Genomic DNA, 16,500 nt, shown 5'->3' with positions numbered 1-16,500 from the left:
TAATTCCACATTCGGGATTAAATTTAACCTTATTTGGATCCAAAACATTTCCACCTTGAGATGATGGAATATAGGGTGCAATCTAAGTACCACCCATCCTTTAGGTCATCTTATTATTATATTATGAGCGAAATATAAAATATTGAATCAAATTGCCATTTGTTTTTATTACTTTAATCAATGAATGAGTTTGAGTTTAAAAGATTAAACTCCAAACGAATTTGATAAGACAAAACACCTGATTGGTATGCAAATATGGAGTGGGTAAAAGTTGATGCGGGCACACAATCGTTGATGTATCCATCAATGACTTGTTAGTGTGTATCATTCCCTTATCCAAGGAAATTATCCTTCATCACATGGACATGATCAATCGTTCATCCTATTCTACTTGCAACATGTTGCCAATGTTGGTTTATATATCCCTAGCAACATGATAAACAGTAATGGATACTCAACTGTTTTGGAAAACCTTGAACCAACTTAAGCTATTGTACAGTTTGATTAGCTCGATGCCACATAACAATAGGAAAACATACAAGTGCAATGAATACTTTTCATAGACAATTGTGCTCGTATCATTCTAAAAATGCTATGACATTAATCACTTATTCCGATACGACATCCACACGAATTATGAGCAATTATGCTAAATACAATTATATTTATTTTATAGGAAAATATATATTAATAAAAAAAAGGAGTGTATTGATAACTCACTGATTCAAAAGCATGTTGATCGATTTGTGATCGAAGTATATTTATATATATGCAATCGAGATATATTTGCATATATATATAATAATATTAAAATTTTTCAAAAGTATCGATAAACTTGAAATAATGTATTAAAATATACCAATACAGATACATATCAATATAAAAAAAAAACTCTAACATATCTATTTGTAGGGTATTTAAATTTTATAATTTTACGATTTTCCTAAATATTATAAAATTCTGTTTTATCTTTAAAATTGAATTAGTAATTTTATAAACATGTTTATCTGTTTTATATGTCAATATAAAATTAATAAAAGCTCGAGATTTAAATGGATACAATAAACATTTTTAGAACAATAAAATTTAATTATACCATTTAATAAAAAATCATTTAATTTTTAATAAAATTTTAATAAACATTTAATTCTATCATTTTAATAAAAATTCATTTAATTTTATATAAACTTTTAATATGGAAAAGGTTAAATATTTCATTAGTCCTTGTACTATTTACAATTTTAAAATTTAGTCTTTATACTTTTGTTTCTAAAATTTAGTCTTATATTTTTAAATTTTAAAGTTCAGTCTAATTATTAACATTATTATTATTTTTGTTAGTGTGACATTTTGAAAGAGTAAAAATACTAAAAATGATATTGTAATAAACCTAAATTTAATAGTGATAAATTTTGTCATGATCAATAACAGTTAAACTTTAATTTTAAAATATGAAAAATAGAAGGACTAAATTCTTAGAAATAAAAGTATTAAGGACTAAATTCCATGTTTATGAAGAGTTCAGAGACTTGGGACATATTTTACCCTGAAAAAAACCCTTCGAAAACGTTTTCGAACTCTCTTCAACGCTCTTCGCTCTTCATTTTCGCTCCTTTCTGCTTCAACTTTAAGCCGTCTCTTTAAAAATAAAAATAAAAATAAAAATCATTCTCTAAAGTTATATATAAATTAATTCGATCTCTGAAAATTAAAATTTCAATTTTCATTCTTCGAAAGCCAAAATCCCTCCATTCCCCTTATATTTTTTATAGAAGGAAATCCATTTTTTTTTCGTTTTCAGTCCCTTCTTCTTTATCACCTCTTAGGGTTTGGTCCGTACAGTCTCTAGGGTTTTTCTGGAGTAACATTTATAGTGGAAGAGATTTTAGTGCTGGGGGTTATTTATTTATTGTTTGAGCGAAGTGCGATAGGAGTTTTTTTTTTTTAATATGGCGGCTGAGAAGCTTAAGGATTTGAGTCAGCCGATTGATGTTCCCTTACTGGACGCCACCGTCGCGGCCTTTTATGGCACCGGATCTAAAGAAGAGGTTGGGTCTTTTCTTTTTTAAAAGTTCTTTCTATGTTTAGTTTTCTATTGTCATTACTTCACTCTTTTGAGTGGGAATGAGCGGGGAAGCGTGTTTTAGTTGAAAGTTGTTTTCTGTTTGGTTCCCGAGAAAGTAAGGAAGAGTGTGGGAGATTTTGGGTTTATAAGGTTTAATTTATCTTGGCATTTACTAAAAAGTGGAGAAGTGGGGGGACATGGGATTTTTTTTTTGTTTGAATTTCTAGGGTTTAACGGGGAGTAATGCTGTTTTTTTTTTTTTTTTTACTTTTATATTATGGCTTTAAGTTTTTTTCTGGTCTGCCGGATAATGTGGGCTAAATGCAGTGGTGCCGCATGATTACAGGAGTAAAAATTGTCACTCAATTAGTTCATTGATGAATATGCACTCTAATTCGTAGACAACTTATATAATTTTATCAGGACTAAACAACAAGAGAAAGTTTGGCCAAAAAAGAAGAGAAAGTTGAATTTCATTTAGTTCATTTTATTCTCTCGTAATATAATTTGTGTTCTTTTGTCCATCTAATAAGCTGAGTTGATAAGGTGTATACAATTTTTTTTTCTCAATTCTTAGAGTTCTGCTTCGGTTTCTCTTTAGTTAAACATGTTGTTCTGTTTGGTTGTTCACACTGGAGAATTGTAGAAAGAGCTGACTGTCTATGACTTTAGTACTGTAGGTTGCTGCCCTTGATAAATTCTAGGAATAAGCAAGTTCTGTAAAGTGTCAATTTTATAGTTTTGATAAACATTCTTCTAAAAACTGGCAAATCGTCACTTAAAATTTTGTTCTGGAGTTAAATTTTCTGTCGTGTGTTTATTATGTTTTTGACAACCTTTTTGAAGTTAAACTCAGTAGTTAAATGCACTTTTCGGTTAAAGTTGTTCACGTGGTACCCTTGTTTGTAGGAGCAAAAGACCTTTAAATATTTAATGTTTCCTTATTGATTAACAATCCGAAGTCTATTCTCTACCCTCTTTAAAAAAAAAAAATCCTGAGCCTAGCGTAAAAGAAAACCAGAAGTCTAACATCTCATTTACATGTCAGTAATACTCCGTCTCCACCTTGTTTTGGTCAAGCATTACCATTTTCTTTTGTTGCAACATTGTTAAAAGTGCTTGAATGATCAGATAGTCACTGCAACTATCATATTTCCGGAATTTAACGAGTCTCCTCTATTTTTCATATATGGCATGCTTCATTGGCTTATAGTTATGTTTTGGCTTGGTCTTACCAATATTGCTTTTTGACAATTTTTGCCTTGTGCACAACATCACAGAGAGCACAAGCAGATCAGATCTTACGACATCTGCAAAACAATCCAGATATGTGGCTTCAAGTTGTGCACATTTTGCAGCAGACAAAGAGCCTGAACACCAAGTTCTTTGCCTTGCAGGTCAGTCAAAATAACTGTTTTCTCTTTGATCTATAATAACAAGTACATCAAACTGGCCCAAGGGGGCTCTAGTTGACTTTCGTATGTTGTCCTATAGTTTGCTCTTGCTCTTGTAGTTAGCTAGTTGATTGATAGTTTGCAAGAACTTTTTCTAACAAATGACTAGAGTATTGCAAATTAGTGATGATTTTGGGGAGCTTTTCTTGTGCTTTGCCTACAGGTTCTTGAAGGTGTTATCAAGTATAGGTGGAACGCGTTGCCTGCTGAGCAGCGAGATGGAATGAAAAATTACATTTCTGAAGTCATTGTCCAGGTGAAATATATCTTAATTGCTGTTTTCTCTTTAGGACTGAGGAATCTGAAAAATTTGTACATTTCATCCTCTTTGCATTTAACTCTTGCATGTCCTTTTTCCTGTGCTAGTTGTCAAGCAATGAGGCCTCCTTTCGAGCAGAAAGGCTGTATGTCAACAAGCTTAATATCATATTGGTCCAGGTATAACTCTCTGCCTTGTTAAAAATGTATTTCTTAAAAGTTTACAGGATTGCTTTATAGTTAATTGAGTTTGAAACAACTTAGGAGGCTGCAATTGGGGCTTAATCTGTCTGCCCTTTTTATTTTTTATTGTAATTATTTATCTATGATAGGGGTGTAAATGAACCGGGCTCAAATGAACAAAGCTCTGTTTGTGTATGTTTGTTTATTTTTGAAGTTGTTCATGTTCAGTTGAACTTGGTTTATTTGTTATTTGGTATGTTTAGGCTTGGTTCATTTAATGTTTGTGAACATGTTCATTTATATGTTTGTGAACATTAAGCGAACCTGTTCACAAACCGTAAGCCAAACAAACAAAAAATAAAAAAACAAACCAACTAAATTTAAATATAAAAATAGAGTTAAAATATTATTAAGTATTTTTCATAGGAAAATATCGTCTTTAAGTAAACGAGCTTGTTTGTGAACATAAACAAACTGAACACACCTCTGTTCAAACTGTTACATTTAATAAATGAGCATAAATTATTTGTTCATGCTCGTTTATTTAGTTTAATAAACAAACATATACTACCATTATATGAACGGTTCAGAGGTAGTTTGTCGAACACTGTTCATTTACAGCTCTAATCAATGATGATGTTTACTAGTTATAACACCAAAAATATTATTTCAATATTTTTCATGGTTACCCAACTGGTGAGTTTCTATGAATTTCATGTTTGAAGGTGTCACACATATTACTTCCATAGTCTAAGATGAGAGGGTATTAAAGATTGCAATAATTTCATTTATTTGGTAATTGTCGTCTACAACATTATATGCTTATTGGATATACAGATCTTAAAGCATGATTGGCCTGCTAGATGGCGAAGCTTCATTCCTGATCTTGTTGCAGCTGCAAAAACTAGTGAAACAATATGCGAAAATTGCATGGCAATACTGAAAGTAAGTTTTGTATTTGAATTCTCTCTTAGTAAAACTAGTTGCAGAATCTGATGGTAACATGAACTTTTCTGTGGTTAGCTTCTAAGTGAAGAAGTTTTTGATTTCTCAAGAGGTGAAATGACTCAACAAAAAATCAAAGAGCTTAAACAATCGCTGAACAGGTGAAACTATTTTTCCTATTTTGAGGTATTAGGGTTATTTTCGTGGATGTCAATTTTGAGATTTCCTTTATGTTTTAGTTTCTGTTTAATAATTTGTTTTTATTCTGCACTATTCTTGGATCTTCATTGGTAAGTTCTCTGTTTGTATTTTGTTCCTGTTGTGTAAAATTTTATGTTCTGGTTGAGTAGTGTCATATGTAAAATCAATATTTTCTGAAAGAGAATTCTGATTAAATTTCAAGCACATCTTTCTTCCCTTCGATATGCTCCACTTGAGTATCACATTAACAACTATGATTTGTTGACGTGGCATGTTTGGGCATATGAGCTCATGGCTTGGACCGTAAAAATTGGCAACATGATCTGAAATTAGTTCAAACTGTAAGTGAAAAACTGGTCTGAAAGGAACAGTCCCAAAGTGATTCCCTGCCCCCTAATTCCCAAATAGCAAGTTTGTCTTCTCCCTCTAAGCTATGTAATGTCCAGATTTTTTTAATCTACATGTAAAAAACTATTAAATGAACTGTAATCTGATGAATGTAATTTTTGCCAGTATTAAAAAGAGAAAAAGAAGTTGGTTGAATGTCTCTCCTTTACATTCTATTATTAATTCGCGTATTCACCTTGCTGCTCTGCATTAAGCAATGTTTATTCTTTCAAGCATGGTTTATGTTTTTGTGCAATCCATCTCGCTAAATATTGTATTGGTTCTCTGCAGCGAGTTTCAACTCATTCATGAGCTATGCTTGTATGTACTATCAGCTTCTCAGAGAACCGAGCTTATACGGGCTACGTTGTCCACGTTGCATGCATTTCTTTCATGGATTCCACTGGGCTATATTTTTGAATCAACATTGGTAAATAATTCTTGATCTTTCAAATGGATTAGCTGTCAAATATGTCATGCATGAAGCTTTTTTGGTGAAGTTGTTGTATATTGTTGTTATCATTTGTTTCACATCTCATGCTGTATTTATATGTCTTACAGCTGGAAACGCTCCTAAAATTATTCCCTGCGCCATCATATCAGAATCTCACCCTCCAATGTCTAACAGAGGTGTTTTTTTTTTTTTAATTTTTTAAAATAAGATATTCTTAAATGAGTGAAGTTATATTGTTGTCACTCTAAGATAGAGCTTTATTTTATATTTGTGGTTTGATTGCAGGTTGCGGCCTTAAATTTTGGGGACTATTATAATGTGCAGTATGTTAAGATGTACAACATATTTATGGTCCAGCTACAGGTGTGTTGGCATGTGCTGTATAAGTTCAATTGAGATTTGCACTTCGAGCTTAGGTTTCCAGATTTTGTACATTTTTCTTTTTGGCTTACCATTTTTTATTTTATTGGGTTGATATATAGATTTGATGTTGCTTTTCTTCATTGTGTTCTTTTTTCCTTTTGTTTCCATTTGTTCTCTGGTTAATGTGTGGGTATGTTTTTGATCTGTTTTTGATCTGTTTTAGAGTATTCTCCCACCAACCACAAACATCCCTGAGGCTTATGCACAGGGAAGCAGTGAAGAACAGGTATAGTTTCTGTCAGACAGTTCTTGTCTGTTGTACATTTTAATATACTTCAAATTTGTCTAATAAACTCCTTTTTTTATGTTACCTCTCCAGGCATTCATTCAGAACTTGGCACTGTTCTTCACTTCATTTTACAAGGTAAATTGCCTATGAAATCAATGAAGCTCCTCTTTATCACAAGGTGAAAGATGATTGATGAGAGATATTAGTTTAGCACCCACCAAGTCCCAAGTCTAAGTTGGTTGATGATCTCGTATATGCATTTTTATGCAGAGAATGATCAAATTCAAATATACGATCTTTGTGATCTTCTTTTCTTGTTTTGGTTTTTATGATATGAGTTGCTAAAATTGTTTTTTGTTTTCAGTTTCACATTCGGGTGCTAGAGACTGCACAAGACAATATTTCTATGTTGTTAATGGGTCTGGAGTACCTTATCAACATATCTTATGTGGATGATACAGAGGTCTTTAAGGTACCATGGCAATTCAATACCAGTTTTTGTAAATTATTTGTCATATCTGCGTGTTCCCCTTTTAACCTTTTTGAACTTGGTTTCTAAAGTATTATGTTGCTTGTCGTCTGGTCAAATAGGTTTGCCTGGACTATTGGAACTCCTTGGTCTTGGAGCTATTTGATGCACATCATAACATGGATAATCCTGCAGTAACCGCAAACATGATGGGACTGCAGGTATTGAGATTATTTATGATACTTTTAAGCATTTATTATGAAGTATATGGAATGCAGAAAAACTGCTTTGAATCTTCATTACAGCTCAAGTGTTATCAAGAACATTGTATAACTTTTCTCTTTGCCATTTTTATCAATATCTTCATTCTTCTCTGGGTTTACTGAGGTATGCCTACCGGATACAAATGGCATAGGGGCACACCTTTATGCCCTGAAATCCAACTATTGATATATATTAGGAAGTTTGAAAGAAAATCATGTTGAACTGCTTGTTTTTGCATGTTTAGATGGATGACTTGTTAGATAAGATCCCTCTCTCTCCCCTTTTCCCCCTCTAAAGTACTCTACTTCCTATATTGATCAATATGGAAATTGGTATTAATTCTGGATAGCACACAGTTAGTTTTTGATTATTGTTGTAAATAGATGTTGTTGGCTGTATTTTCAGTGAATATTGAACTACTACAATATTGCTAGCTCTAGATTACTGTAGAAGGGTCACTCATTTCTTGTTAATGGTTGAGTTGGACAGGTGCCGTTGCTTCCTGGTATGGTTGATGGCCTCGGTGCCCAGCTTCTGCAACGACGCCAACTTTATGCTGGTACGATGTCAAAGTTGAGAATGCTCATGATCTGTCGTATGGCTAAGCCTGAGGAGGTTCTGATAGTCGAAGATGAAAATGGAAATATTGTTCGAGAGACAATGAAAGATAATGATGTTCTTGTTCAGTATAAGGTGATAAATATAGATGAATAACTTTCATGAAATTTAATTCCCGTTTCCAAAGACCTAATCTTTTACTCCCCAAAAAATATATTGACTAATTGTGGTCAATTGGATTAAAAGATGGGTTTTGGTTTCTTCTTAAGAAAGTTCTATTAGTTTTCTTCTTGATATTATTTGTATGCTTCACTTTGTAAGATATCTACTAGATGTGTTTAGCTTGTCTAAGGATGCTGTAAATAAAAATTTCTTTTATTTTGATAACATTACACAGCACTATAAAGTGCAAACACTTCAAAGCTTTATTGTACCAACAGCTGATGTTTTAGAAGTTTATGTTTTGTTATTATGATATATATATACACATATTAAGAATCAGTTGTTTTTTCCTGGTTTCCGTTGTTCATGAAGTTTTATGTTGCAGATTATGAGGGAGACTTTGATCTATTTGTCTCATCTAGATCATGAGGATACTGAAAAGCAGGTATAGTATTAAGAGACATTTATATTTTTCTGCTCTCTTAAAGTTAAATGATGTCTTGGACTGCTTTCTGATCTAATTTTCCCGAGTCTGGGAGTGTATCGTGTTTGCTGATAAAAATGAAAAAGTTATCTTTCCTTTATCATTTGTAAACAACATAGACCTGTCAAGAGCTAGGTGGTGGGGCCCTGCCCGAGTTGATAATTAATAATCAACTAATATTTTATTTAAGTTTAATTATAGAAATATATAAAAAATTGATATATATTATTTTTAAAATGGTGAAATGGGTTAGTGGATCAGCTTGGTTCAGTCCTGGACAAGGAAATTTAAATTTTTTCGGGCTGCAGCCCCATCCATCCAAGCCTCATGGGTGCATCAGAGGAAAAAAAGATCTCTCTAATTCTGAGAACCTAGGGAGAATGAAGTCGTCCACTATAGTTCAGTCTTGGATCTTTGTTTTTGTTTTGTTTTCCTCTTCTCTCCCCCCGTTTCTCCTCTGGGGTCTTATGTAGTAACTATTTTCTATTCATTTTTTTTCTAAACTGTCGCAGGTTTTTAAATTATATGATTAAATTTGGATTTGTTTCATTATCTATGTGATCCAGATGCTAAAGAAATTGAGCAAGCAATTGAGTGGTGAGGATTGGACTTGGAACAATTTGAACACATTATGCTGGGCAATAGGATCTATTTCTGGTTCCATGATGGAAGATCAGGTATCATTTAGACCAAGAAATGTTGATTGTTATACGTGATGTGATTAGTCACTTATGCTTCTAGTTGCATGAGTTGCTTGCCCCTCCTACTTATATGCATTATGCTGATATATGTTAAAATGTTTGGTGCTCATGGCAGGAAAACAGGTTTTTGGTAATGGTCATTCGTGATTTGCTGAATTTGTGTGAAATCACTAAAGGGAAAGACAATAAAGCTGTTATTGCTAGTAACATTATGTAAGATATATAATTTCAAGCGTATTTGTAGACTGTTATGTTGATTTTCATGACTACAATTTCCATTTTAAGCATGCTACATTTCTTTACAATCTGTGCTTTTATTTTGATGGCATGACTATTTTGGTCACCTTTGTTGTGTCATGGGCTTATTAGTGACTCTGGGATCCCAAATGATCTTATTTACCAAGTTGCTTATATTAATTTAATGTTTGCCTTGGTTTTATTGCAGGTATGTCGTTGGGCAGTATCCAAGGTTTTTAAGGGCTCACTGGAAATTTCTGAAAACTGTTGTAAATAAGCTATTTGAGTTCATGCATGAAACACACCCAGGAGTTCAGGTAAACTAACTGTAACAACAGGAAATAAATCTTATCTTCTGAAATCTTTGAATTGATGGTGAATTTTGTATGGTGAAATGTCATACCCAATAACAAATATATATTACAATGACGAGCACATCAGCAAAGTAAAATTGAAAGTATACCAATACGTACAAATTTGCCTTTTATATAATTGTGTTAACAATCATATAATTATGTTATGATTTTGCTACTGTTGATGATAATACGAGATTGTAGCTATTGTTTTGTACTATAATGTCCTAATATAACATGCCGTGCTCTTCAGGATATGGCCTGTGACACATTCTTGAAAATTGTTCAGAAATGCAAGCGAAAATTTGTGATTGTTCAGGTATCATCTACTTTGGCATTTAAACTCTACGGTTATTACTTCTTACATATTGCTTGTATGTTTTTGCACACCTGTGTTGAAGCCTGTTATATTGATGAACTCTATCTTGTTAATTTCAGGTTGGAGAAAATGAACCATTTGTATCTGAACTTCTATCCGCTCTTGCAACAACAGTTGCTGATCTAGAGCCTCATCAGATCCATACCTTTTATGAATCTGTATGCCTCTTTTAAATGCCACTACTGTTCAGATCCTTGCATGTCCATTCTGTCGCTGGATGAGCTAATTTTTCCTTTTTTGTTTTAATTTAAATTTCAGGTTGGGCATATGATTCAAGCTGAATCTGATCCCCTCAAGAGAGATGAATATTTGCAGAGACTGATGGCACTCCCCAACCAGGTTTGTCATCGATAGAGGAACAGTTACCTTTCTTTATTTGCTCGTATATGTCCATTTGCCTGTGTCATTGCAGGCAAATGTGCTGAGGTTGTGCTTGTAGTCTGTTTCTTAAGGTATAGCTTGTTATGCAGAAATGGGGTGAAATTATTGGGCAGGCACGTCAGAGTGTTGATGTCCTTAAAGATCAGGATGTGATAAGAACTGTGCTAAACATACTGCAGGTATTTATATTTTATATGAAGTGTCTTCATTTCTGTTGGTTTTCTTATGGAGCATAATTTGCCTTGTTAATTTTTCATATTATTGGTAGGAATCTGCCTTTTGCTGAAAGATAAACCTATGCTTTTTTGTCTGGTTCTATTGCATTGTACAGAGTAAAAAATAGAAATCTATAAGGTAGTTCATTGTTGAAAGTTTTTCATGTATATGGATGGAGGGCAGGATTGTTAATTGTTGTGATAAGTTAATGGTTTATTTCCATGTACTGAAGTCTTTGTTGGTGGATTTAGGGAGGTTCTTTCCTTGCAGACTTGTTATTTCTGATGTATACATGCTGTGGTTATAATTCAGTGCTTATTGGGATTTAGTGAGACTTGACTGAGTCTTCACCTTGCAGACAAATACTAGTGTGGCCAGTTCTCTTGGAACATATTTCTTATCCCAGATTTCTTTAATATTCCTGGACATGCTCAATGTATACAGGTAATTCTGATTTAATTGTTCAAAATGCGACTTTGAATGTGGAAATGCACTATTTCTCTTTTCTTGCTAATATGGGTAATTTCTGGTGCTGTAATGAATTGGACAGAATGTACAGTGAGCTTATATCAAGTAGTATTGCAGAAGGTGGACCCTTTGCTTCAAAAACATCCTATGTCAAACTCCTACGGTGAGACCAAATTTTACAGGCATGCTTTTCTTTGTTTGTTGTCCAAAAATTTCTCGTTTATTTATTGTGCTTTATGAGGCAGATCTGTCAAGAGGGAGACTCTTAAGCTCATCGAGACATTTTTGGACAAGGCAGAAGATCAACCACAAATTGGGAAACAATTTGTGCCCCCAATGATGGATCCAGTTCTTGGTGACTATGCTAGGAATTTGCCCGATGCTAGAGAATCTGAAGTTTTGTCACTTTTTGCTACAATAATCAACAAGTATGGTAGCCGTTTTATATGATCTTCCATTTTTAAAAATTTAGTATTTAACATTAATCAACAACTTGTCAAGTACATGAAGCACTTATTGGTCCTTCAGATAAGTTCTTATTATGGAATCACGTATGCTTGATTTTGATATTTCTTCTAAGGCCCTACGGAAAGTTATATTAGAAGCCCTTGTTATCTTTGCACATTAATCTTGCCAAGGTTGGTGCTGCTGAAAGAACTATCCTTTTCTTATTCCCTTGTTAGTGAAAATAGTTTTATTTTCTTATTTTTGGATTTAAATTGTTTAAGGCTAAGTACAACATTCTATTTGTGCCCAAAACATAGCAACGTTTACCTTCTGTATATCATACTGGTTCTTGCTGAAGTAATGCCATTTCTCTTTAGTATTGTTTATTTTTGTTGTCAGTTTTAGTATGTCTTGCATTTCTTATCTTTTTGGTCCTGTTGCTTATGCATGAAGGTACAAAGCTGCAATGATAGATGATGTTCCCCGTATATTTGAAGCTGTTTTCCAGTGCACGCTGGAGGTGAGTCTTTTATTTATATATTTATTCCATGCATGAAGATGATGAGCTTAGGATGTTGTACTGAAGGCAAAATTTCTTGAATAGGAATTATAATATTATGTATTAAGTTGTGCAATTATCAGAACAAGCACGTCAAGATTGAGTATGAATTCCTGTAGACTCATCATTAAATAAAATGCAGGTTCCCCAAAAGTTATATTCTGTTATTTTATTTTTAATGGTATAATATTTCTAGATCTTTTCTCATTTCCTTAAGATTTGATAAAATCTGGAATCTTACTATGTGAAATAGAGGATATTTAACTTGTCATAAATGCGTTATTTGATAATATCCTTGCTGAAAGTCTGATGTTGCTGTCAGTTAAATCTGAAATGTTATAGTTTGTTGCTATATTACTAGGACTTGGGGTGAGTGTTGGATACCTGTATGTTTGTGAAATGGGTATAGTTAATTTTTTTCTATAATTTCTACTTATATGAGGACTCTACTCCCATATCTGTCTGAATAGTGTGGGGTGCAACCATTTCGGGACAATGAAGAGTTGTACTAACATAGGTTTATTCTTAAGCTGTTTTGCTTATAATTTCTTTTGTTGCCATGTCCTGCAGATGATAACCAAAAACTTCGAAGATTACCCAGAGCATCGCCTAAAATTCTTTTCATTGCTTCGTGCCATTGCTACTCATTGTTTCCATGCACTTATTCAGTTGTCAAGTCAGGTTGTTGATAGAGTTTTTTTACTGATCTATTATTGCTGGCCTGTAATTAAAAATGATATGTTGCTTTAAATTTCTTTTTCAGTCTAAGCATTTTTTTCCTTTTTTCTCCCAGCTATTAATGGATTATCTAATTCCGATTTGGTTTTGTTGGATGTTTGAAAGAGTTTTGTGTCGATTGTTGTTTATTCTTAATTCTTTTTTTCACGCATCTTCATCAGCAACTAAAGCTTGTTATGGATTCAATCGTTTGGGCATTCCGACATACGGAGAGAAATATTGCCGAAACTGGTTTAAATCTTCTACTGGAGATGCTGAAAAACTTTCAGGTCTGACAATGTTATGGTTTTGCATATTTGATATCTGTGTTGATTTATGAACCGGATGCTGAGTTCTCGGTTTTGGTAACTTGGCAGGCTTCTGAATTTTGTAACCAGTTCTACCGAACCTACTTTCTGACTATTGAGCAAGAAATTTTTGCTGTCTTGACAGACACATTTCACAAACCTGGCTTCAAGTTGCATGTCTTGATTCTACAGCAGCTGTTCTGCCTGGTAAGTACTTTGCCTTGATTGCTCCGATTTTGGATCTGTTTAATCTTAGTTAATGAATTATATTTTCAGGTTGAGAGCAGTTTATTGACTGAGCCCTTGTGGGATGCTGCTACAGTTCCATATCAGTATCCAAATAACAGAATGTTTGTTCGTGAATACACGATAAAACTTCTTAGTACATCATTTCCCAACATGACAGCAACTGAGGTATAATAAAAGGTTCACATCCAATCAATTTATTGTGATATCTACAGTGTTGATATAATCTGATCTATTCGAATATCAGGTCACTCAATTAGTGAATGGACTGTTTGAGTCAAGAAATGATTTGTCAACATTTAAGAATCACATACGGGACTTTCTTGTGCAATCAAAAGAATTTTCAGCTCAGGTAAAAACTAAATGCTCAATAAGGGGGAAAAGCAAACCTTCTTAGCTTACGAGTTTGTAGAGAGATTGATGATATCCAAGGTGGAGTTTTATGTGGTTTGGTTCCATGAAAGATCTGATCTTTTAGCTGTATTTTCTGCAGGACAATAAAGATCTCTACGCAGAAGAAGCTGCTTTACAGAGGGAAAGAGAACGACAACGGATGCTTTCAATCCCAGGGCTCATTGCCCCAAATGAAATACAAGACGAGATGTTGGACTCGTAGATGTGGCCAATTTTTGCCTTGGAAGCCAATTTCTTGAATTTTGACATGGGAGTTTTAAGGTTGTGCTTTGGTTTAACGCCCATATCCCTGAATGTAAACAGATGCACCATTTTTTGCCCATTGTTACTCAGCTGCAGTTGCCATTGCTTCACAAGTCCGGCTGCTGGAGATGCTCCCTGTATGTCAACCAGAAATGTGTAGAATATATTTAGGTAGGGATATATAAATATTTCTAAATACGATCCGAGTCATTATTAAGTCTCATCACACAGCTTGATATTTGTACAATTTAGATGACTCATTTCGAGGTATTCTTAGATTCATACCTAGGTTAAAAGGGCATACAGGGCTGTCTTTTTTTCTTTTCAACTTTATAGTTTCCAAAGTGAAGAAAATGTACTTTTCAACTTGGTTATATAGTGCGCTTTATTTATTTATTACTTGGTTCCAGTTATTCCTCGTAGGGTTTTCGGATGTGACATGAATGGCAAATTCCATGGTTTGGTTTGGCTGAGTGGAGTACGAGTCGGGATAACTATTCCGGCTATATTCCTCAAGATGGTTATCTTGGCTATTTTAATCTTTTTCTAAATGAGGAAAGATTGTATGAAACATATATGTTATTCCTTTTCAATAGTTTAATGTTACATTAGTAATTTTATCTTGAATTTTAGGATTTTTATTTGCATTTGATTTTTTTTCGGAATAAAAATATTGATGTAACATTAAACTATTAAAAAAGAGATACAGATGATATGACATTATTCTTCTTGAACATGCACAAATAATAAAAATTAAATTAATACAGAAAAGTCGAGTTTGGGTGATTTAAGGTTTGGGCAAATGAGGCAGTGGCCAATGTAGATCTATGAAAGGCAAACCTAAAAATGTTTATGCGCCCTTCCACATCATCATAATATTAATATGGCTTAATGCATAAAGTATATTGTGTTTCCTATTTTGTTTGTTATAATTTATTAAAATTTCTCTTCATTTTAGTTTGATGTTTTTGTTTTAGTGCTTTCTGGACATTAAAAAAAACTCAGACTTGAATATTTAATCAATCATAAATTATTAATAATAATGTCTAAAAAGAACTTTCAAAACCAAAAACATATAGGAGTTAAGTTTTTTTTTTTTTAAAGTAGAAAAAACTATAAAAAAAACTATGCATTATCTTTTTCATTGATGGAGTGTGTTTCTTCACTTCTTTGTTTATCATCAACCCTTTCATACTTTCAGGCACTATTGAATCGTCACTGTCAGCTTTTCATCAACATGGTCGCTGTTATGGCCACCATAAACATCTTCATCATCAACTTGTTCACTGTGTCCGTCGCCGTCGTCAACCAATGTACACTGTAGTGTGCCATTCTTCGATGCCCCCATTGATTTTGGAAGGCTCCATTGCAAAGAATTACTAGAAAAAAAAAAAGAAAGAGCTGTCAAAAGAATGTGAAATTTATCTTAAGTTTGAAAGCCCGAGATTTGTAAATGTATAATTCTAATTTTGCAATCTTCTACAATTTTTTATAACTTTTTAAAAAGTTTTCAATATTTTTATTTTAAAGATTTTTATTTTTGAATGATGTCATACGTGTGATGTCATCTTATGATAGGATAAATATTTTAACCTAATTTTAACATCTAAATTAAAATTTTTGACAATGTCAAGGACTGAAGGGACTATAAAGTGGGTTACAGAATGCGAATGGTTGACAATTGAGAAAAGTGACGAAAGAAAATATATAAAAATCAGTTTCTATGCCATGTTTCAACTTTTTTTTACTCATTTTCAAAAGATGATCATTTTTTTATATTTCCATCATTCTACTTTTATCCACTAATTAAGGCTTTATTTGGTACAGTAAGAAAAAATTAGAGAGAGAAAAAGAGTTGAGATTTGAGAAAAGTAGAAAAAATATAGTATCCGAGTTTGATATTTTTTAAAGTTACAAATTTAAGTACACGTATACTGTTTTTTTATTGAATATTATTAGCTACTGAATTTTGAGGATTAATGATAAATTAATAAGTATTAAAAAATTACACAAGCTTATGTTGGTTCGAATTTTAATTTAACTTGTATCTATATTATTAAAAATTTTAAAGATGAATTATTATTATGATACATCATTTTTATATTAATATATATATATATATATATATAAAGTTGGGTGAGCTTATAATATAAATAATATACCATTTTATTTAATTATTAGTGTTACAACATGATAAACCCTCCTACATATATATATTGGTTACAAATCAAAATTCTTTGTACCTTCCCATTTCCCCATAATGTGCTTATGATAATTAAACATGCCATACTATTA

The 16,500-nt window shown here is 32.7% G+C and overlaps 1 protein-coding gene across 1 annotated transcript; it reads left to right on the top strand.

The window, feature by feature from the left end:
* Positions 1–1,600: 1,600 nt before the first annotated feature.
* LOC105792687 (protein EXPORTIN 1A) lies at positions 1,601–14,601 on the top strand. Its single transcript, XM_012621382.2, has 32 exons — positions 1,601–2,048; positions 3,346–3,462; positions 3,683–3,775; positions 3,886–3,957; positions 4,798–4,905; positions 4,984–5,066; positions 5,785–5,923; positions 6,055–6,123; positions 6,233–6,310; positions 6,534–6,596; positions 6,690–6,734; positions 6,964–7,071; positions 7,191–7,289; positions 7,822–8,025; positions 8,438–8,497; positions 9,103–9,213; positions 9,353–9,450; positions 9,683–9,791; positions 10,081–10,146; positions 10,266–10,364; positions 10,465–10,545; positions 10,677–10,766; positions 11,162–11,247; positions 11,354–11,434; positions 11,517–11,699; positions 12,172–12,238; positions 12,848–12,958; positions 13,177–13,284; positions 13,372–13,509; positions 13,579–13,716; positions 13,796–13,900; positions 14,042–14,601. The coding sequence occupies exons 1-32, from the start codon at positions 1,950–1,952 to the stop codon at positions 14,162–14,164; spliced, it is 3,231 nt and encodes a 1,076-aa protein (XP_012476836.1). The 5' UTR covers positions 1,601–1,949; the 3' UTR covers positions 14,165–14,601.
* The last annotated feature ends 1,899 nt before the right edge of the window (positions 14,602–16,500 follow it).

This window comes from Gossypium raimondii, chromosome 8 (assembly GCF_025698545.1).
Source record: "Gossypium raimondii isolate GPD5lz chromosome 8, ASM2569854v1, whole genome shotgun sequence".
In the NCBI taxonomy this organism is placed as follows: domain Eukaryota; kingdom Viridiplantae; phylum Streptophyta; class Magnoliopsida; order Malvales; family Malvaceae; genus Gossypium; species Gossypium raimondii.
Note: the sequence above shows the minus strand (reverse complement) of the source record. Positions and strands in the feature narration are given on the sequence as shown.

Coding starts and splice junctions, on each gene's coding strand:
- LOC105792687 (XM_012621382.2), top strand. CDS start 1,950: ATGGCGGCTGAGAAGCTTAAGGATTTGAGTCAGCCGATTGATGTTCCC. Junction 8,498..9,102: donor ATGAGGATACTGAAAAGCAG/GTATAGTATTAA, acceptor TATGTGATCCAG/ATGCTAAAGAAATTGAGCAA. Junction 13,285..13,371: donor AGATGCTGAAAAACTTTCAG/GTCTGACAATGT, acceptor GTAACTTGGCAG/GCTTCTGAATTTTGTAACCA.